The sequence below is a fragment of the Acomys minous genome (assembly GCF_964271855.1).
Source record: "Acomys minous genome assembly, chromosome: 5".
Lineage (NCBI taxonomy): Eukaryota > Metazoa > Chordata > Mammalia > Rodentia > Muridae > Acomys > Acomys minous.
In genome coordinates, this window is record NC_140494.1 from 117,090,792 (window position 1) to 117,111,182 (window position 20,391).

Consider the following 20,391-nt stretch of genomic DNA (forward strand, 5'->3'; position numbering starts at 1 on the left):
CTAAGAGCCTTGTAGGTCTGGCAAGTCTTCTGCCTCATCCCTATCCTGGGGCTAAAGCTCTACATAACCCTAGAGCAGTGGTTCTCAGCCTTTCCAAATGCTGTGACCTGAAGATTGTTTTCATTGCTACGTCACAACAGTTTACTACTACTATATTGCAAATACCTGCTTTCTGATGGTCTTAGATGACCACCCCTGTGAAAAGTGATTCAACCCCAAAGGGGTTATATCCCAGATTGAGAACCACTGTCCTAGAGTGATGTTTCAGCTTCTGGCTTACATCTGGCCCAATTCCACACTTAGCTTTCCACAAGCTGGGCTGCTGAGAAAGACTTTATTAAACAAGTCAGTCAGAGAAGGGAGAAGGCAAGAAGCCTGGAGATGGACACACTGGTACCAGGGGAGTACAAACAGTAAGAAACACTTTATTATAACTTTACAACATATAAATAGCTTGGGTCCAATCTGTGCTTTCTGGCAGCTGGGCACCACATCCCCCATCCCTTGCAGGTTCCTGCCTTCCTTCACATTGCACTGTTCATTGGTGGCTCTGGCTAAGGCCACTAGGAGAGGCTGGAGAAAGGGGCCAGCAGCCCAGTCCAGCTCTCCAACTCTTGCTGTGCTGGCCTGCACCTGTCATCTGCTGGGGTTACGGCTGCTGTGGAAGGACCGCTCCTCAGGGGTCAGGCCAGCAAAGAAGGGGTGCAGCAAGGCTTCTGCCAATGTGATGCGCTGAGCAGGGTCGAACTCTAACATCCTCCTCATCAGGTCAAACAGCTGCACATGCTCCAGGGAATCCTGGAGCATGTAACTCTGCTCAAGGACACAAGGTGCCTCAGTTTGATGGCAGGGTTGTGGGAAGCCACCGCAGTCCCCTTGCCTCTGGGTGCCTTGCTGGGATGGGTTGAGGAGGAGGACTACTTCTGCCCTCCAGGACAGAAGAGCCGCTCCTTTCCTTTCATGCTCAGAATTTAGGCTACCGGGTGAGATCTTGAAGGGTTGGTGCCTCTACCCCACATGCAAAGTTCTGATGGGTGGGTAGAAATCACCTCTGCAAAAAGCACTTGTCCAGGTACCGAATTACAGTTGACAGACCTTTCTGGCCACACCTAGGTCTTCCCTCCCCCTTGCCTCAGTCCTGCCTAGTTCTTCCCAAAATTCAGAGAAGAGAGGGGGACAGGAAGCAGCAGCAGTCTGACAGCTGGCTCTTCTGGGTATTTCCCCATTACATTCTCATTCACCCTGTGAACAGGGACAGGGCTAAGGGCCCAGTAAGGGCAGCTTCAGAAAGCCTCACTGCCAGTACCCAGTAGTCTTGGGTGCTGCCTCACACAGAACTGGGATGATCAGGCAGCTGCTGGCTGCTCATCCTGTCTCTGCTGCTTGTTTGCCCAATGCCTGGGGTCTCCTTGGCATGAGCTGAGCTGGGGGAGCCAGAAACTGACCTTCAGAGGTTTGCAGTTCTCCTTCACATAGCGCCCATCAGAGCTGTTCTCATCCCAAACCAGGCCCCCTTTGTAGAAATATTTCTGCTTCCTAGAAAGTTAATGGGGAAGGGAAAGGGAGTCAAGGAGTAGAAGCCCTTAGGGTCTGGGCTTCTGTGGGAAGTTGGAAAAGGTGGCTCCTGACAGTCTTCAGGTAGCAACAGGGCCAGAGAAGAGGTATGGGCCTGACCAGCAAGTGGGGGCAATAGCTTTTACCCGGTTGGTTCAAGGGCCATATAGTAAAGGCCTCTTAAGAGCTGGCAGAACCACAGAGTACTTAGCAAAGGCTATACCCTGCTGACCCAGAGCCTTGGAGACTTCTTACCTGGTGCGGTGGATCATGTGTGATGGGATGGGCCCCAGGATCTTCTCCATCATAACCAAGTGTTCTCTGTTTTCATGGGTCTGCAGAAGACCAGGGACAGAGCAAGTAGGAATTAGGCCCAATCTCTTCCTACTTTGAGAGAATAGAGGGTGAGGAAAGACAGGCCAAGAGCTCTGTTGTTCCAGGAGAGGAAAACCCAAGCTAGTGGCAGGCCATAGGCCTAGAACCAGGACCAGGCTCATGCTCTTCAGCCTCAGTCAGACCTGGTTGGTTAACTGCACATCAAGTTGGTTCTTCATGCCATAGGATGCCAATGATAGACCCTTGTCCAGACAGAATTTGTACCCAGTCTTGTCCTTGGTGAAATCCTCCCTATGTGCTTTAGACTCTCCATCTGATTCCTTCCCTTGAGCAACTATAGCCCTTAAGAATCTAGATTCACACTGTAGGGACAAGGACGGAAGAACTCAACTCCTCAACCATGCAGAGCTTCCTGCTCATGTGCCCTGCAACCCACCAACTCAGTACTTTACCTGGAAGAGTGTAAAGCCACGGTAGTACTCGAAGAGAATGCAGCCAATACTCCAGACATCACATGGCTGTGCCCAGCCCAGCTCTGTAAGCAAAGATGGTAAGAGATGAAGCCCAGCACCCCAAATTCCCAGGAAGCTGCCACTCTATCTGGCAGAACTCTTGCCCAAGCCCCACTAACAAGGCTGTTTCTAAGACCAAGACTACCTCAGCATCTTGGGAATGTCCAATCGTGGGTGGCAGACTGACAGGTACTGCTTACCACCACTGGCCTCACTGAGACAGGGTCTTGTATAGTTAGTCCAAGACTGGCCTTGATCTTTTCTGCCTCTACCTTCTAAGGACTTAATTACAGGTCTGCACCACTACATCCAGCTATGCATTTTGATAACCACCCAATGTAAATATTGGAGGCTATGAGGCCGCTACTCACCAAGGATCACCTCAGGTGGGCGATAGTGACGGGTAGCCACAATGGTGGTATGATGTTCATGGTCAAATGTGGCACTGCCGAAGTCTGCCACTCGGATGCTGGTGTTCTTCACTGACTTTTCCTCGCAGCTCTGAAGGGAAGGCATGCCAGCTAGGTCAGTGTGCCCAGGTGGGTGGCCTACCTTGGAGCAGGGCCACACTCTTGTCTACCCAGTCAGTGCTCTACCTTATGCTCATTGTAGAGGGTTTCAAACTCCGAATTCACAAACAAGATGTTCTCTGGCTTCAAGTCTGTGTGGGTCAGCTGGTTCTCATGTAGAACTAGGGAAAGGAGAAGCACATATTGAGGTCCTCGATTGCCCACCAGTTCTAGGCCCTAGTAGCACTTCCCAGCTTTCTTATTCTTTTTTAATAATTTTATTTTATGTGCATTGGTGTGAGAGCGTCAGATCCCTTGGAATTAGAGTTACAGACAGTTGTGAGCTGCCACATGGGTGCTGGGAATTGAGCTCTGCTCCTCTGAAAGAGCAGACTGTGTTCTTAACCACTGAGCCATCTCTCCAGCCCCCAGCTTTCTTCTTAAGAGCTCTGTGAGGCTGGCTCATAAGCCTTTAGAAGGCACCGAAGGGATGCTTTCATCAGAAAACTGTTCCACCACTCTCTTCAGAGACAGAGCCTCGCCATCTCCGGAAGCTGCAGCGTTGGTAAACCCTTCACCCCCAGGACTAGCTATATAACTAACAGGCCTTGCTGCACCACAGCTGACCTATAAAGCGGTCTCTGAGCAAGGAAACTCCCTGCCTCCAGTGTGTCTCACTGGCACATTGTACCACTCCATCTTTTTCAACTTCAAGGTCCCATTTGGCCCTATAATATCCTCACAACTCCAGGGCTCTACCTGAGCCAGAACACTCTCCAGCACGTTCCTCTCCACTGGAGGAGTCAACACATTCTGGACCTTTACAGAGCTGTGCCCCTTTTCCTGTCCCCTACTCAGGCCCTGCACATCTTAGTTCTGTGCCTTCCACTTGTCACTTTCCAAGTTCCCTTTCTACTTCATCAGAGCTGTTCAAGATTGGTGGAGAGATGAGTGGCAGAGGTCTCTGGGTAGCAGAACCTGAGAAATCTGCCAGGTTCACCTTTTTCCTCTTTTCCATAAAGGTGAAGGCAGGGTCAGTAGCTAGGGCCACTGCTAGAGTACTTTGCTGTTTTCTTCCTAAGCACCTAGGGAAGAGCCTGGCCCATGAAGTCCCTCCAGGGGACTCAACTTTTCCCATCCTTGTACTGAGATTTCTTATTGGAAGACAAAAGGACCTCTCAGGCACTATAAGCCTATGAAACCTTGCAGAGTGATCAACAGTGTACGAGAGGACAGCAAGACCACCAGGTGACTTTGTTTTGAGGGTAACGTACCCCATGCTCCAGTGGACACTTACATCTAAGGGCATGGCAGAGCTGGTAGGCCATGTGCCGGACATGTGGTAGGGGGTAAGGCTGGAAGTTGTTCTCCTTCAGGAACTCAAAGGTGTTCTTGCCCAGGAGCTCAAAGGCGATGCACATATGACCATGGAAGTTGAACCAGTCAGACATCAGGACGCACAAGCTAGAGGAAAAGGACAGATGGGGGTTCAAACTCTGCCTCACCTGATCCCAGATAAGGCCACTGTTTTGCACACCAAGCAATTATCACACAGATGGCCTCTGAACAAGAACTGTGCTCCTGCTGTGTGGAGGGGCTACATTTTGATCTAGCTCATACATGGCTGGGATGGTGAGCAACCCTGCCACACAGTCACTGAGGGGCAGATAGAATTGCACCACACAACACAGGACTCCAGGAACTGCTGAGCTTCTTAAGGACCTGGGCCGGCACATCCCCCCTCTGCTGAATGTAGAACACAAAGCCAAGTAGGTTAGAGCCTTAGTACAAGGGCTCTTTACAGAAGAAACACCTGTCAAACTGAGGATTGTGAGAAAGTAGTACCAAATGTGTGAAGGACAGAAGTCCCAAGGAGTCCAGGCAGATGGATTAGAGGATGCTACCCCATTGAGTGACGCCCTCCCACTCCTTGCAGATACTCACAACTTATTCTCTTTGTCTTTTTCCTTGATTTTCTTGAGAACATTAATTTCTAGACGGGCAGCCTCCCGGTATTTGCCCACATTACGGATGATCTTCAGAGCCACCTGTGACTTCCCTCTGTAGACCAGGAAAGAAGCAAAGGCTCTCATCAGCCAAGTGCCTAGCTCTCTCCCCTTCCCTGAAATCCTCCCAGCAACTCAAAACAAACCCCACTATATAAGCCACAGGTCTTGAAACAGTGTTCATACTTGAGATCCAGCCTGTTGAAAGCAACACCACACCTCTGCTTACCATAACACTCCCCTGGCATCTGTATGAATGGTCTTGGCTTTCATGCTGTCATGTGCCTTAGGATCTCAGAACCTTCCAGCTCCCCAGGGAGAATCCAGGCAGAGGAGTTGAGGCCCATCCTGACTAACCCTAGTCCCTGGAAGCTTATCTGACAACCTACTCTGTACCCAGAGCTCAACCACACACTTTCTTGACCTAGAGAGTAATGAGGCTTAGCAAGCAGTTAGGGTGCCAGCAGTGGAATCTTTGCTGGAGGCTTGGGTCATTCCCTATACTGTACCCTAATCCAGGTCCCTTTCCCCAACTAGCTAACTGCCTTAGCCTTTGCCACCAGCTACAGAGGGCCAAGAACATATCCTCAGTGTCCCATGAGTGTTCGCACAGTTTCTGCTCTGCCCTTCAGACACTACTCCCACTTTAGTAGGCCATTTGCAGGACGTGAGCAGACAAGTAAACATGGCAGGCCAGGTTGCCAAGACATGGAAAGGTTAGTATTGAGGTGCCAGTAGAGGCCTGAAATGAAGTGGTCCTGGCCCACCAGGATGTATCCTCTGGTACACCTCAAGGGTTGGCCTTGATGCTGTGAACAAGCTCATAGGCCCACCCATGGGCAAAGACAACTTCTTCGGAATGCCCTCATCTCCTCCCTCCCTCCTACCCCCACCCCCGATTTCCTAAGCAATCTGGTCTTTAAGACAAGTATAACTCATTTCAAAAGTAGGGCTGCTAGCAAAGCTTATGTCTACCTCCACTGACTCCTTTTGAATTCTTTAAAGGTTCCCAAGACCTTATGACTTCAGAGGCTCATTTCACACCCCTAGCTACTCAAAGAGGGACTGCCCACACACTAGCTTTCTTCCTGTGGCAGAATTCTTGGATCTGTCCTGTCTACATCTGGTCACTGGACAGTGTATATGTGCCCTGATATTCATTCTAGGGTCATGATGGAAGAAGGGGTATTTGGCTGGAAAATGGGAGCAGGAGGAAGTCTCTCAGTCACACTAGCACTTCATCTCATGGCTGACTTTGGCTCTTTCTGAGCAGCTCACTAACAGCAGGCCCAGCTCTATCATCAATAGCTGAGGTGTGACTTGGGCAACACCAGAAAATGTCCATTTTTCATCTCTGAAGCAGTGACTGGCATGGCTTAAATGAGAACATCAGCACTCTGTAGCTAATGCACTAGAGCAATTATAAGTTATTAAGGCAGGAACACAAGTGGGCCCCCCCCTCCCCCCGAGGATTGCCTCTTAACACACAGCTACAGAAGGAAGCAAGGACTCTAATCTGGCAGGTGATAAGGGTGTGTTGAAAAGAGTGACTGGGCCCCAGCAGAATGGCATATACAGGTACTGCCTTCCCCAGTCTGGAGACACTCAGCATAGGCTACTCTGGGGTAGGACATCTACATCTACCACACTGGGATAGGCAGTAGCTGCTGGGTAAGAAAGGCCAGAGTCTCATTTCCCTCAGCTGGGATCTCTTAGGCAGATAGGGGAGGGGGAAAGGCAGTATCAGGCCAGGTCAAAAGCATTCTCAATCTTCTGGCCAAGAGGAGAGGCCACTTCTTCAGACTTCTGATACAAAGTCCCTCCCCACAGCAGTCTTATCTTTTGTTTGTTTTCTTTTGTTTCTCCCTGTAATGCCTTGGCTGTCCTAGAACTCTCTTTGTAGACCAGGCTGGCCTTGAACTCACAGAAATCTATCTCCTGAGTGCACCACTATTAGTCTTATCTTTTTTTGGGGGGGGAGGGGAAGGAGACAGGGTTTCTCTGTGTAGCCTTGGCTGTCCTAGACTTGTTTTGTAGTTCAGGCTGGCCTCGAACTCACAGCGATACGCCTGCCTCTGCCTCCCGAGTACTGGGATTAAAGGAGTGCGATACCACGCCTGGCCTGATCGTGTCTTTAACACAGGTGTAACTTATTCTAAAAGAAGCCCTGTTAGGGCTGCTAGGGAAGCTGAATTCCACCCCACTGGCCCTGCATGGACTCTCTTTAAAAATCCTTAAAGGTTCCCAGGACCTTTTATCTGTCTTTTTCTCTGCCCAAGTAACCAGAAAAATGAATGAGGCCTGGCCAAAAATCTCCAAAAGCTCATAGGGTACGGCTCCAGGCCACAGAGAAGCCAGGCCTTTGGCCCTACCCTAATATCCAATGCCATAGCGCAGAGGTAGGGAACTAGGGCAGAGGCACACACTAACCAGAAGTAGTTCTTGGGCAGGGATGTCACATGCCTGTCAAATCCCAAGAACGTTTCCCTTATTTCATGAGATCAGCAAAACCCAACACCTACATCCAGCATTGGTACTACCCTCCAAAAAAAGCTACAGTAGCTCTTCCAAGGATGCTCCCATGCAGAGCGGGCTGTGCTGCCCCAGCATGCTCACCTGGCATGGTCCAAGCACTCCACCACCTTGCCAAAGGTGCCTTCACCCAGGTTCCCCACGATTTCATCTGCGAGAGAGAAGAAGCTGGGCATGAGAGTCTGGAGGGTGGGAGGCTGGCAGCTCCTGCAAGTTCACAGCATTCAAATCCTCAAAAACAACAAAGGTTCTTGCTCACTGCTACACTCTTTAAAACAGAAGTTGCTAGTGTCTGTGTCATTCAGGCAATTACTGGTGGCCCCACTAAGGCGCCACGCGCACTAGAGGCCCCTCCACGCAAGAGAGGTCTCATCTAACAAGGGGGGTAGAAAGTAGAGAGGTAAAGTTTTACGAAAGGTGGCTGTACATCGCTCTTGGAGCCAATCGCCGATCCGGCACACCAGGTGGCCCTCCTTGTCATCTTCCACACTCCGGCTGCTGCGCTTACTGCTCTGTTGGCTTCTCTGCATGCACCGCCCCCCGAAACGCCATCCGACCAATCGCATGGTAGGCGGTTCCGATTGACAGATTGAGGTGTCAGTCAAAGGCAGAGGTGGAGACGGTGAGGAGCCGGTGGGTTGGTTGGTTGGATTTTCCAGATCCCAGCATTTCATAAGGCACACAGCATATATAACGATAGGGATATTGCAAGGGACACGTCAAGACACAAACTGACTTCAAAACAGAAAAGCAAAAACAGCTACAGGTATGTAAGAAAACTCGGACATTATCTCTAAGAAGAGTGCCACAAATGCTCAGAAAGATGTCCTGCCTCTGACACAGAGGGGCCAGGCCCCAAGTACAGCCACATCCCTGACTCCCTCCTGTTGGGTCTCCCCCACCCTGACCCGCCCATAACTTTGGCTAGAGCTGAAGACACTCTAGAGTGACCGGCACAGAAAAGGCCACTGGCCCAGCCTGGGTCCAACCTTCTGGACTGGGCGGAGGGCTATCCTGGCTTCAGTAGCAACAGTATGCTCAGCCTGTCCTTGCCTGCCGCTGCTTGCCCACACAGCCTTACAACATATTCAACAGCTGCCACATAGAACCAAGCTACTACCTGCCCCCACATGACATCCTTGGCCAGACTTAACCAACTACCAGAAACAGCCTTCTGCCAGCAGACTCCAGAAGGCAATGAGCCTGGCTGAGATTCTTTGGGCTAGCCGACCTTCAGGCCCCAAGCCAGCTCCTGACCTGGCCGTAAGACTTGTGCCACTCATAACCAGACCTGTCCCACAACCACAGAGGGCACAAAAAAATAAGCAGAGCACCAGACTTGCACTGCCACCCAGTGGCAGCATGTGGCACTGTGTGAGGCCACAGGCCATGCTGGATTCACCTGCAAGAGCCAACCTTCAACCCACACCACTCAAGTCACAGAGCACTGGGCAGAGAAGATACCTCCACTACTACTCAGAGGCCTCTTGGCCAGCAGGAGGACAACATGGGGAGAACCAATGGGGAGAAGAGAAGACAGCACATAACTTCAGAAACACACAAGTGACTTTCTCTTTCCATGGGACTGGGTAGTGTGGGCTCTTGGTCTGTTCAATACACCACTCTAGAATGCTGGCCAACCTCTGTTCTTTAAGTGGCCTGCAACAAGGTGAGGCCTGGGGCCCCATCACACAGATAGCTGCCTCTCCTCACCACAAGCACCCCACCTATAAAGAAACAAAGTAGAAGAGAGCCTGGCTAAAGGTCAGATTGGAAGCTCCCAATCTGAGCTGACAGGGCAAAGTGATGTGCTCCTACAGACCAGCAACTTGGAAGGCTGAACACAGAAATTCAAGACCCATATCAAAAAAAGAAAGGGCTAGGAAGCCAGGCCGTGGTGCCCAGCACTGAGGAAGCAGAGGCAAAAGGATCATGAGTTTTAGGCCAGCCTGGAATACATAACAAGACTCTCAAAAACAAAGAGGAGGCGTGGGGACTGGGGTGTGATCCAGTTCAGTAGTAGAGCACTTGCCTAGTATGCATGAGTCCTGGGTTGGACTCCCAGCGTTTAAAAAAGAAAAACAAAACTGACTGGTGAAGTGTCTCTTTTTTATTGGGTAGTGCAGACTCTGGTCGTCTGGGAGCGGAGGGATATGGAATGAGGCTGCAGAGGTAGTCAAGTTCACATTTATCAACGCACTTAGCTATGTGTTGGGGATGAAGGGGACAAGACCTGATATGAAAAAGACCAGGTCATATAGCCCCAAACCACAAACCAACAATCTTAATATGATCCCTGAGAAGCGTGTCCCAGTCATGTGTACCATGTAGCCTGTATCTAGAACAGTGTGTAGACACAGACAGGCTGGAAACCAGCCAACGCCGGAGCCAGAGCCCCTGTAGTTGCCAATGGCAAGGAGCCAGAAGATAGAGGGCGTAACATTCTTGCTTAGTCCTGTACCAGAGGATACATATGTGCGCTCATGTGCGCACACACGTGTACACACACACACACACGTGTACACACACACACACACACACACACACACACACACACACACACGAGCCCATGCACACACATGCACACACGCTGTGCACGCACAATGGTGTATGTGCACAGGGCTACCAGTACTCACCCAGACCAGCCAGCCTGAGAGAAGACGAGAAAGAGATGAGGCCTTTAGGCCCCTGTTAGCACACTCTGGCCACCACTCACCGAGGAGGCGCTGCTACAAGACCTGGTTCTGCGTTTGTGACAATGGTGGGCATGCTTGCGGGTACGGTATGGCCCCCTCTCTCGTGACCGTCTCCGATGTCGAGACCGTGAAGATCCATAGCAGTCCTCTCCAAAGGATGGGCTCCGCTCTTCACACCGATATGTGTCGCTGTCTCGGTGCTCCCGGTATCTCCGCTGGTAGGGTATGCGATCATGGCTGCCAAGAGGGGTAGAGACATGAGTCAAGAAGGGCCCTACCAGCCAGGTTCCTGTCAGCAGGCAGAGACCTTTGGCAGGGCCCCTGCAAAGGCTCTCAAGGGAAGCCTGTTAGAGCTGAAGCATCCAGGCTGAGGAGAAATGAACAGTAGAGGAGAAGGGGCAAAGGGACCAAGCTTACTCCCCAGAGCCTTGGGTAATGGCAGTGTACCTCCAGGGCCACAAACAGGGAGGGAGAAGAGGCAAGTGAGCACAGGGCAAGGCCTCCAACAGTGCCAGAGCTGACCAGCCTGGTACAACTGTAACTCTGGTCTGGGGGGACTCAGATAGGACTTGGGACCAGTCTTTCCAAGGCAAGGCTGATGTTCCTACTTCCCACTGGGGAAGGCTCAGGGGGAGGGTACTGGCCTAGAAAATACAAAGGGAGAAGGATCACTCTGTGACAAGAAAGGAAGGTGACAAAGAAGGTAGTTTCGCTGAGACTGGGAAATGGAAGTAAGGATAAGTAAGGATCCCAAAGAGGTCAGGGCAAGAATCTCTGGGCAGCTGGGCAGAAGCAGTCATCTAAAGGAACCTGACACCCCACCTGAGCCTCTGGGCCATTTTGCTCATCTAGCTGAGGAAAGAAGTGTTTCCTTTTAACCTGGATCCCACTCACCTTCTAGACCGTGATCTCCGTGGGGGAGGCTCCCTTCGGGAGGGGTATCGTAGCCGACCTTCATGCTCCCGACTATAAGACCGCCTCCTCTTCCAGCGGTAGCTCAGGTATGGGTCTGGCTCTGGGGAACGGTATCGCTTACAATGATGCATCTAGGCCAGAAGAAAGAGAAAGCCCTGCTCAACACACAGCTCACTGCTTCCAGCCACAGGGCTGCCTGGTACAGCCAGGTGCTTCTGAAGAAGAGGCCCATTGTTCTGTTTGGGGGCAGCCCCTCCCAGGGCTTTATGAAGTAAAACAGAACTCTGAGGTCACAGTGACAGAACAGCGGACAATGGGTGACTCCCTTCTTTGCCAGTGTGAATAAACAAACAGGTGCCTCTCTAGTATGGCCTAGGGCCCTAAACACTTGAACAGTGTAAGTCAGGATCTGGATACAGAAGTAGATACAGGGGGATGCTGAGCATTTCCACAGAGATGCGGAGGGCAGGAGGAAAGGAGAGCTTTTTTGCTCAATTTCTTCCTGCCTATGGGATCCCATAGCCTAAATGTTCTAGAAGCCCAAAGCTAATGAACTGATGGCACAGAGCCAATGTACTAAACTGAAACTTGCTTGGCTACAGCAATGAATTGGACTCAACTCAGAGAAGTTCAAAACTCCCAAGTCACAGCCAGGTGTGGTGATGCACGCCTTTAATCCCAGCACTCGGGAGGCAGATGCAGGTGGATAGATGTGAGTTTGAGGCCAGCCTGGTCTACAAAGCAAGTCCAGGACAGCCAAGGTTAACACAGAGAGACCCTGTCTCGAAAAAAGGCAAAACAAAAAAACCAAAAAAACAAACAAACAAACAAAAAACCCCACAAAACTCCCAAGTCAGTGAGGAGCCACAGTAGAAATGAGAACCCTGAGTTGGGTGAGGTGGCACATGCCTATAATCCCAGCACTCAGGCAGGCAGAGGCAGAGGGAGCTCTGTCTGGTCTACAAAGTGAGTCCAGGACAGCCAGAGATACACAGAGAAACCCTGTCTCACAATAACAACAAGAAACAAAAAGGAAAAAACAAAAACAAAACAATACCCACCGTCCCAAAATGAAACCACTGATACTTTGAGCAAAGTGAGATGTAATGTCTTACCAATATTCCCTACCTCTACCAGGTTCCAGCCAAGTGGGCATGGGCCCAGAAGGCCTGGCCTAGCCCTTAGTGACCCATCCACAGTCTCAGCCTAGGAAGGTGCCGCAATCCTCAGAGAATCTAAGCTTCTTACCTGAGGCACATTTTAGTGGCCCCAGACCAACTACAGTCCTGTACCAGGTGTTTCACCTTCCACCAAAAGCATCACTGCCAACCTTCTAGCTCCCCTGCTCCAGCACTCTCCCCTATGCCCTAACTCTGGAGGAGCCAAGAGGTGGCTGCAAGTTTACACTGGGATGTAGGACATGTATTCCTTAGCCATTGAGGACTTCAATGCAACACAGGAGACTCCAAAGCTGGACTAGCAACCAGTTGAGAAAGATGGCACCATGAGGCTGGCACCCTATTTTCACTCATCCAACTCCTTTACATATTCTCCACCAGATGGCCAGGCAAGAAAACAAGCCTTCAATTGCTCACACCCATCCTCAGGTCTAGCACAGTCCTGGGCTTGCCTGGCCAAGCACTTTTAAACAATCCATCAAGGCTGCCCCATCTCACCAGCACAGTCCAAAAATGAAATAGCTACTTGTGTGTGAGCAGAATGAGAAGGCCAATTCATCTAAACCCCCAGGGGCCCCAAGAAAGGCATTGCCATCTATCTTCCCACTAGCAACCCTCCATCTGAAAAGCATGGGCACCCAGAAATCCTTCGCAATACATACTACATAAAATCAGTAATTTGTTGTTTTCACAATCATCTGTTTCCCCACCACCATTATCTTATGGCAGATGCTCAAGCTATGGCCAGAAAACAGTATCTCATGTCTCCCCAACTGACTCAAAAGACATCCTACTGGCCAGGGCACACATCTTCCTATAATGCAAGTGTGGTCCTGCCCATCCCCAGAAGGCAGACAGAGCATCCTAAGCTTCCTATCTGGAGGAAGTGGTGATGTGGTCTAATCCACAGAGGGCCAACATTTCCTTCCTGAGACCTACAAGATTTCTATGACCACTTATGTCTACTTGAGTGGAAAGTCACAGCTTCAGAGTCAAATGCCAACCTGATCTATGGCACTGGCACCTCACTGTTTGTCTTTGGGCAAGTTACTGAACCACTCTGAGCTTCAGACTCCTCTTGAAACAAGGGAACAGTAACCTCTTACAGGATCTGTAAGAATGAAATATGTCTACCCTATAAAGTCAAAAGCCTAGGACAAATAAGTACTAAAGACAGCCTTTCATAAGCACTGAGAAAGTTCCGGGTAATACTCAGGACTATACTGAATGCCTTAATTTATAATTCTTCCAAGGAGCCGGGGCGTGGTGGCACACGCCTTTAATCCCAGCATTCTGGAGGCAGAGGCAGGTGGATTGATATGAGTTTGAGGCCAGCCTGGTTTACCAAGAGAGTTCCAGGACAGCCAGAGCTACAGAGAAACCCTGTCTTAAAAAACAAAAGCAAAATAATTCCTTCTAAGGGACTGGGTAGGAAGTTTTGGCAGAAAATCTTGAACTGAATCCCAGTGCTGCCACTTACTGGCCCTGTGGCCTTACACAAGTCACTCTAGACCTCACTTGCCATGCCTGGAAAATGAAGATAACACCTCCGAGACTGACAAAGATGGCCAAGTATGATGATGACCATCAAGTACCACGTATAGGCGGTAATGGAGACTATCTTCCCTTGCAACACATCCCAGGCAGGTAAAAAATGGTAAATACCAGGTGTCTGGGTCATCCTCCCAGCCAGGGCTTTTGAGCCTATTTTTCACAAATTCCCTCCGATTCCCTGAAACTTAAGGGCCACAATTATGCTTTGGGAGGCTCTGCTTTACACAATGAAGGAAAAAACGGCAATGTGACCAATGAAACCAAGCTAAGGATGCCAGCTTTTCTCTAAGCACAGGCCTGCCTGGCTTCTCATTTGCTGTTCCTGGCTAGAGAACCGGGCTGACAAGAAGAGCAGCCAGCCAGGTCAGCGGCTGCCCTCCCGGATTCCTGCCACCCAAGCGACCCATGGTTATTTTTGGCTGGCAGTGCCCCACCACTGCAACCTCAAACCTGCCACCTCGCAAGCTGCGGCTGCCACCGGGCAAAACGGTCCTCCTTTTCAAGGGCACGGAGGAGGGAAGCTGGAAGGCTGCCAACTCCGCCTTGACGGGGGCCAGACTCGGGCAGTTCCCACCCAAGCATCAGGGCACCCGCACCCGGAACTAAAGCATAGAGGCTCCCGACCGGACCGAGGAGCAGCCTGGACATTTGTACTCCCGGCTTGGTCTGACCCATTCTCCGGGATGGAGCGGTTCCATTATAACAAAACACCGAGGGGGCCGGCGGCCCGCACTCGAGTCCCTTCCTTCCGCCCGGATCCCAGTGATCTTAGAGCCCCGTTCCCCGTAACCGCCAAGGGAAGACCCGGTGACTGGAAGGACGGGCCAGCCTGAGCCAGAATCAAACTCCAGGCGGCGCGTGGAGGAGGTCTGCGGGCTAAGCCTCGAGCCCGGGGCAGGGAAAGCCTTTCCAGGAGAGCCTAGGTCGGACAGGACCCCAGCCTGGAAGCCGGCGCGGAGCCCGAAGTGGATCCTCGCAGCCGACTCCGAGGCCGCTGGGGCTCCGCCTCCAACACCGCGGGAACCAGAAAAGGGGTCTGCAGTGACCGCCCTCCGGGAGAGAGGCGGCGGGTCAGGGGTGAGAGGTCGGGACCGCAGCCAGACGTGGGCCGAAGAGGGAAATAGGTACACGCCGAGACCCGACCGGCAAGCAAGCGCCTTGTGCCAGCTTGCCCATCCCCACCGACTCACCCCAGCTGCCCGGCCGCGGGCTCGGGCCCACACTCACCGTCTCCCAGGCTCCGGCTGCGGCTAGGCCCCACTCCCCACTCCGAGCGCCTCTTCCGCTTCCGGCTCCGGCCTCCGCCCGCGGCAGCACCGCCCCCTCGCGTGACGCAGCCGGCGGCGGCCCGGGCTCGACCCGACCCAGAGGCCTGGCCGCTCTAGCCCCCAACTCGCAGGCTCTGGGGGACCTGCCTACCCGGCCAGGGTCGGGGCCGCAGCGGTGGAAGTCTCTTCCGGGAGGTCCCGGGAGCAGCCTCGGCCCGCGGCCCAGCCCTCTCCGTGCTGTGCTGCACGTAGGCCCCCGAGGCCGCATCGGTGCTCGGCCGCGACCGCGGTCTGAGGCCGGCTCCGGGCCGAAAGGAGGAACCCACCGGACTGGTGCCAGGCTGGGTCCGCTCCGCCGCCGCGGCCCGGCTGTGCTCGCCAGCCTCTTCCTACGCGCGGAGAGGACCGGCATTGTTCTCCCGGGGCCCGGGAGGGCGCTAGAGACGAAAGCGGTCGGTGCGCCCGGGCAGATGAAAGCGGGCGCGACTCCGCTTGCGCGCAAGAAGCAAACGACACATTCTGCTCTCGGCTTGTGCGGGTTTTTTGAAAGTCTTGGCGCCACGCCCCAGCTCGCCCGAGCTTGCCGAGCTGTCTCCGGGGAAAGATTCCCGCGAGGCCTTGGCGGAGGGGTCTGACGGAGAGGACGCCCCCTTTCCTTGAACACCTCAGAGCGTCTTGCTGTCAATCAGCACGGTTGCTGGGCTAAAGAAACCCGCGCAGCACAAAAAAGCCCCCGCCGTGCCGCGCTCCCACTCTGCCACACGAGTCACTCGGCGAGCCTTTTTGCCGCGGCTTTCGGGCATGAGGCCACCCGGACTAGACCCCTCCCACTTACTGTCCCCACGCTCGGTGGTGGCAGGATCATTAAGTCCTATTTTTCCAGAAGGGAAAACAAGTCGCGATGCTTTGGGAAGGCCTCGCTTTGACGGCGTCCCCGCCCCCGCGCGTCGCGCAGCCAAGCGGCCGGGTGCGGCGCCTAATTGCCCCACGCCACGCGAGGCTGGAGCGGCGGGCCGGGGCGGGGCATCCCTTTAGGATCTTGCTGACTCAGCGGGATAACCAGGGTTTCCCAGGTGCCCCCTTCCGAGGCAGGATGCGCGCCTCCATCAGGTGTTGCGGCTCCGGAGCCCCCACCAGTGCTGACACTGTCTCTAGAGACCTCTGCCTTTCGCTCTGCGGTAGTAGCTCGGCATCTTCATCACCACCCAAGTAAACAACAGTGGCTGAGTTAAAAAGCTGGGTGATTACGTTTGCTAACGCAACCTCAAACTGGCCGCCTTCCAAGCACGCAGGCGTTCAACAGCCGCTTCGGCTTCTTCTGCCCTTGATTCCGCCTCATTTATTTCCAGCCTGGAAGCCAAAGATGGAAAAATCCCGGCGTCGGGAAGTGCAGCTCCCACCTGAGGTCCATGCCCACAATGACAGAATTGCATTCATCCATAGGTTTCCGTGGTGTCCTCACCTCCCGCCAATGTTGCCCACCCGTGTTTCCATGGCTGCGGGAAAACAGTATTCTCCAGTTTAAGGCTGATATCCCCCCAAAAACTCATGTCTCCTGCCCCACCCTAAGCGTCAAGAATTGGGTAATTTAGGCAGTCTTCCTGCTTGCCCTCTAACATGGAAAATTCCACGTGATGTACGCGCAGACCCCACCCTCACCGCCTCTCCAGAAAGCACCTCTCGCTGACACTGACGTTGATATAAGCAGGAGCTATCTTCTAGCAAGTTCTCTTCAGACCTGCAGCTTGGCCTTCCTTCTTTAGGGTCTCCCTTTAGAGCTTTGCTCTTGTGTCTCTCTTCATAAAAGAACTCAAACCTACCAGAAAGAAAGAATTGGTCCTGAAGTAAAGTTGAGTTGACTCACTTCTCCTTACACACCTCATCTCTCCATTACTCTGCTGAGAGGCAACTCGGCTCCCCGACCCCCAACCCCTGGCCCCCAAGAGGAGGTTTGGGGCTCACTCGTTGTTCCACACTTTTCTCTGCTGGTGCCCTGTGCCCATCAGGCCTTTTCTGTGTGACTGGTCTGCAGCATGACTCCAGGCCACCAAGGAGATGTTGAGATGTTGTGGTTCTGCTTTTCCTCAAGCCTCACAGCTCCTCCTATTTCTCCCTACTTTTTTATTTTATTTATTTATTTATTTATTTATTTATTTATTTTTGGTTTTTCAAGACAAGGTTTCTCTGTGCAGCCTTGGCTGTCCTGGACTAATTTTGTAGACCAGGCTAGCCTCGAACTTACAGTGATCCGCCTGCCTCTGCCTCCCGAGTGCTGGGATTAAAGGCGTGAGCCACCACCGCCTGGTTTTTTTTCCTCTTTTTTTTTTTTTTTTTTCCTGAGACAGGGTTTCTCTGTGTAGCCTTGGCTGTCCTGGACCTGCTTTGTAGATCAGGCTGGCCTCGAACTCACAGCGATCCACCTGCCTCTGCCTCCTGAGTGCTGGGATTAAAGGTGTGTGCCACCACCGCCTGGCTTTTTTTCCTTTTTTTTTTTTTTTTTTTTCTCTCGAGACAAGGTTTCTCTGTGTAGCTTTGGCTGTCCTGGACTCGCTTTGTAGACCAGGCTGGCCTCGAACTCACAGCGATCCACCTGTCTCTGCCTCCCGAGTGCTGGGATTAAAGGCATGCGCCACCACCATCTGGCTCCGCCTGGCTTTTTTATTTGGTTTTTTTTTTTTTTAACCTCCCAGATTCCTGGGCCCTAGTGCTCTCTCATCTGGCTGCCCTTGGCAGTCTCCTCTGCCATACCCAGCTTTCTCCTGCAAACCTCTTAGAACAAGTTCAGCACAGCTCTGCTTCTCAGAGAACAAAAGGCAGTCTAACTGTAGAAGCCTCACTTCTATTTGGGCCCAGTTAGGGTGGAGTTGTGGGTGCTGTGCCACGGTGTGGGATCAGCCCTCGTGGGTCTGTTTTAGAGTGACCTTGGGTGGTACCAATGTAGGAAGAGAACCAGGAGGGGCTTCGAGAATGGGCCTGGAGTGGAGGGAGTCAACCTGCAGAGAGTGGGAGGGGGCTTGCTGGAAGGTGGTGCCAACCTAAAATGGACACACTTCTGGGAAATGTAAGATGTGCCGGAGCCCTGAAGGGTGGGGTAACAGATGGGCTCAAATGGAGGCATCTTCTAGGCTCTTCCTGAAACAGGAGACCTGGAGTCTAGGAATGGAAAAGCCATAGAGTCCTCTCACAGCCTGTGTGGGGATAAAATCCTAGGAGGACTTGATCCAGCCCTTGTAGGTGAGGAGGCCAGTGGTGAGAAAAGTTGGTCCCAGCTGAACTGCTAGCCCATGAGTCCCCTCACCAAGATGGTGGGCATGAAGAGCGGGGGCTGAAACCAAAGGAGTACCAGAGCAGAGAGGAGGGCTTCTGGCTACCCAGGTCATAAGGCGGTAGCTTGCAAATGTCCACCTGAGCCCTGCAGTTTTCAGATTCTGTACTGTGGAGGAAGATCACGGGGCAGTTGCCAGGGTTGGGAAAAGTGGGCCCTTGAGCCAGACAACACTGGGTACAAATTCCAGTCTTTCTGAAACAGCCAGCATGACCTGAGAAACTATCGTCCTGTTTTCGGCTTCAGTTCCCATCCCAAACTAGCTCTTGTGAGACCAGACAAGGTCTTGTTGATTGGGGAAGGTTGCCTGCAGTCAGCAGTCAGCAGGCATAGCTCAGGGCAGCCTAGAAGCTGAGCACTAGATGGGTTGAAGTTGATGTCTATGTGAAGTCTGGACCAAATCATTGAGGGACCCTGGACCAGGGATGAAGGGTGGGATGGGCCCCAGTTCTCCATCTCTCCATATTAGGAACAGGGACAGGCCCATATCTAAAAACTGCAGGGCTTATTGCACAGTGTCTATGGACACACACCCAGTCCTGTCAGCTGTCCCTGGCACTCCTGCCACCTGTGGCCACTGGTCTGTGTCCACCCACTAAACAACTAAGGTAAGTGAGGGACTCAAGTACAACAGCCTCCTGGAATCCAGCTCACAGCATGGCTCCTCCCTTCTCAGAGTCCCACAATGGGACAGGAAGCAGTCAAAGGAGCTTTGGGTCAGGCTGGCAGAGAAGAGGTGGCAGTAGATCAAACTGGCCAGCCACCCGTGAGTGGTGCCAGAGGCCCTGTTATAGCAAGTCCAAGTTCTGCAGAAGCGTGAGCACAAGCCGGGGTGAAGCAGGGCTTGCTGTGAGCCAACACTCAAAGAGAAAATGAGTCTTCCATCCTCTCCCCGAGCTCCTTTTTGCCCACCTGCAGCCCCAAGGAAGTCTTCTAAACTGACAAGGATGAAAGCTCCAGGGTGCTCAGAGCTCCTGCCCACATCTGGATTCATGTTTTCGTTTGTTTGTTTTGTTTTTAAAGATTTATTATGTATAAGTGTTTTTGCATGTACTCCTGTACACCTGAAGAGGGTACCATATCTCATTATAGATAGTTGTGAGCCACCATGTGGTTGCTGGGAATTGAACTCAGGACCGTTGGAAGAGGTGCTCTTAACCTCTGAGCCATCTCTCCAGCCCCTGGATTTATGTTCTAAGAGTTGGGGAGTCTGAAGGACAAAGAGGAATGGAACACCCAGCAGGGAGGCCCTGTTGAACAGCCCTCTCTCATGGTCGTCCATGGAGCTGCGCTTATATTTGGGAGGCATGTGCTGAGGGAGACTAGGGACGCTCACTGGCTGGAGACAGAGGAAGGGCCAGGCTAGAGTTTCCAGATAAAGTGGCTAATCCCTCCCAGAGATAGGGAGATGACTGTGTAGGCTGAGGCTTCCTAGTAAGGCACCACCATCCCTGCTCTTTGCAAGGGAAGAGCCACTATTTTGTTGTTATTTATTTGTTTGTTTTTTGAGATAAGGTTTCTCTATGTTGTCTTGGCTGTCCTGGACTCGCTTTGTAGACCAGACTGGCCTCAAACTCACAGTGATCCACCTGCCTCTCCTCCTCGGTGCCGAGATTAAAGGTGTGCGCCACCATGCCTGGCTGGGTAGAGCCACTTTGATTGCCAAGATGTCTGAGCATTTAATGACTCAGTGTCTCAGCCCATTGACATCCCTCATGGGTCCAACCTGGGCTGGGTAATCCCTCAGGATGCAATTGACAACCCATCTCCCTAGCCTTCCTGCTCTCTAGCATTCCACAACGGAGTCCCCAGTACTGCTGTCCTGAACTCTGGGGCCATCTGCAGCTACAAGGGAGAGGTGATGTGTCTCCGAGCAGCTGGTGGAGCGTGCACATCTGGAGCTCTGGAGTAAGAGATAACAGCACCTTTCTCCTCCCGCCTCCCTGAGATATGAGCTACACTCCCTGGTGTACAAGCCATGACTCAAGACTCCTGTGTGGCCATCA

At 52.4% G+C, this 20,391-nt stretch overlaps 1 protein-coding gene across 3 annotated transcripts; it reads right to left on the minus strand.

Moving 5' to 3' along the window:
- Positions 1-320: 320 nt before the first annotated feature.
- Positions 321-16,886, minus strand: CLK3 (CDC like kinase 3). 3 transcript variants are annotated; one of them, XM_084782265.1, is made up of 13 exons: positions 15,387-16,886; positions 11,040-11,191; positions 10,166-10,382; positions 7,877-7,973; positions 7,534-7,600; positions 4,856-4,972; positions 4,209-4,375; positions 2,999-3,093; positions 2,774-2,903; positions 2,343-2,425; positions 1,810-1,889; positions 1,446-1,536; positions 321-813 (listed from the first exon to the last, which is right to left on the minus strand). In XM_084782265.1, the coding sequence occupies exons 2-13, from the start codon at positions 11,189-11,191 to the stop codon at positions 637-639; spliced, it is 1,473 nt and encodes a 490-aa protein (XP_084638391.1). In that variant the 5' UTR covers positions 15,387-16,886; the 3' UTR covers positions 321-636. The 3 variants fall into 3 exon arrangements, with proteins under 3 accessions (XP_084638391.1, XP_084638389.1, XP_084638390.1); XM_084782263.1 differs by having other exon boundaries at positions 15,020-16,885; XM_084782264.1 differs by lacking the exon at positions 15,387-16,886 and adding an exon at positions 14,983-15,078.
- Positions 16,887-20,391: the final 3,505 nt, after the last annotated feature.

Excerpts from the sequence above, each read along its gene's own strand:
- CLK3 (XM_084782263.1), bottom strand. The coding sequence starts at position 15,472 with ATGCCGGTCCTCTCCGCGCGTAGGAAGAGGCTGGCGAGCACAGCCGGG. Across the intron at positions 1,890-2,342 it reads GTGGCTTTACACTCTTCCAG|ACCCATGAAAACAGAGAACA; the intron begins GTAAAGTACTGA and ends GGTCTTCTGCAG. Across the intron at positions 814-1,445 it reads AGAACTGCAAACCTCTGAAG|AGTTACATGCTCCAGGATTC; the intron begins GTCAGTTTCTGG and ends GTCCTTGAGCAG.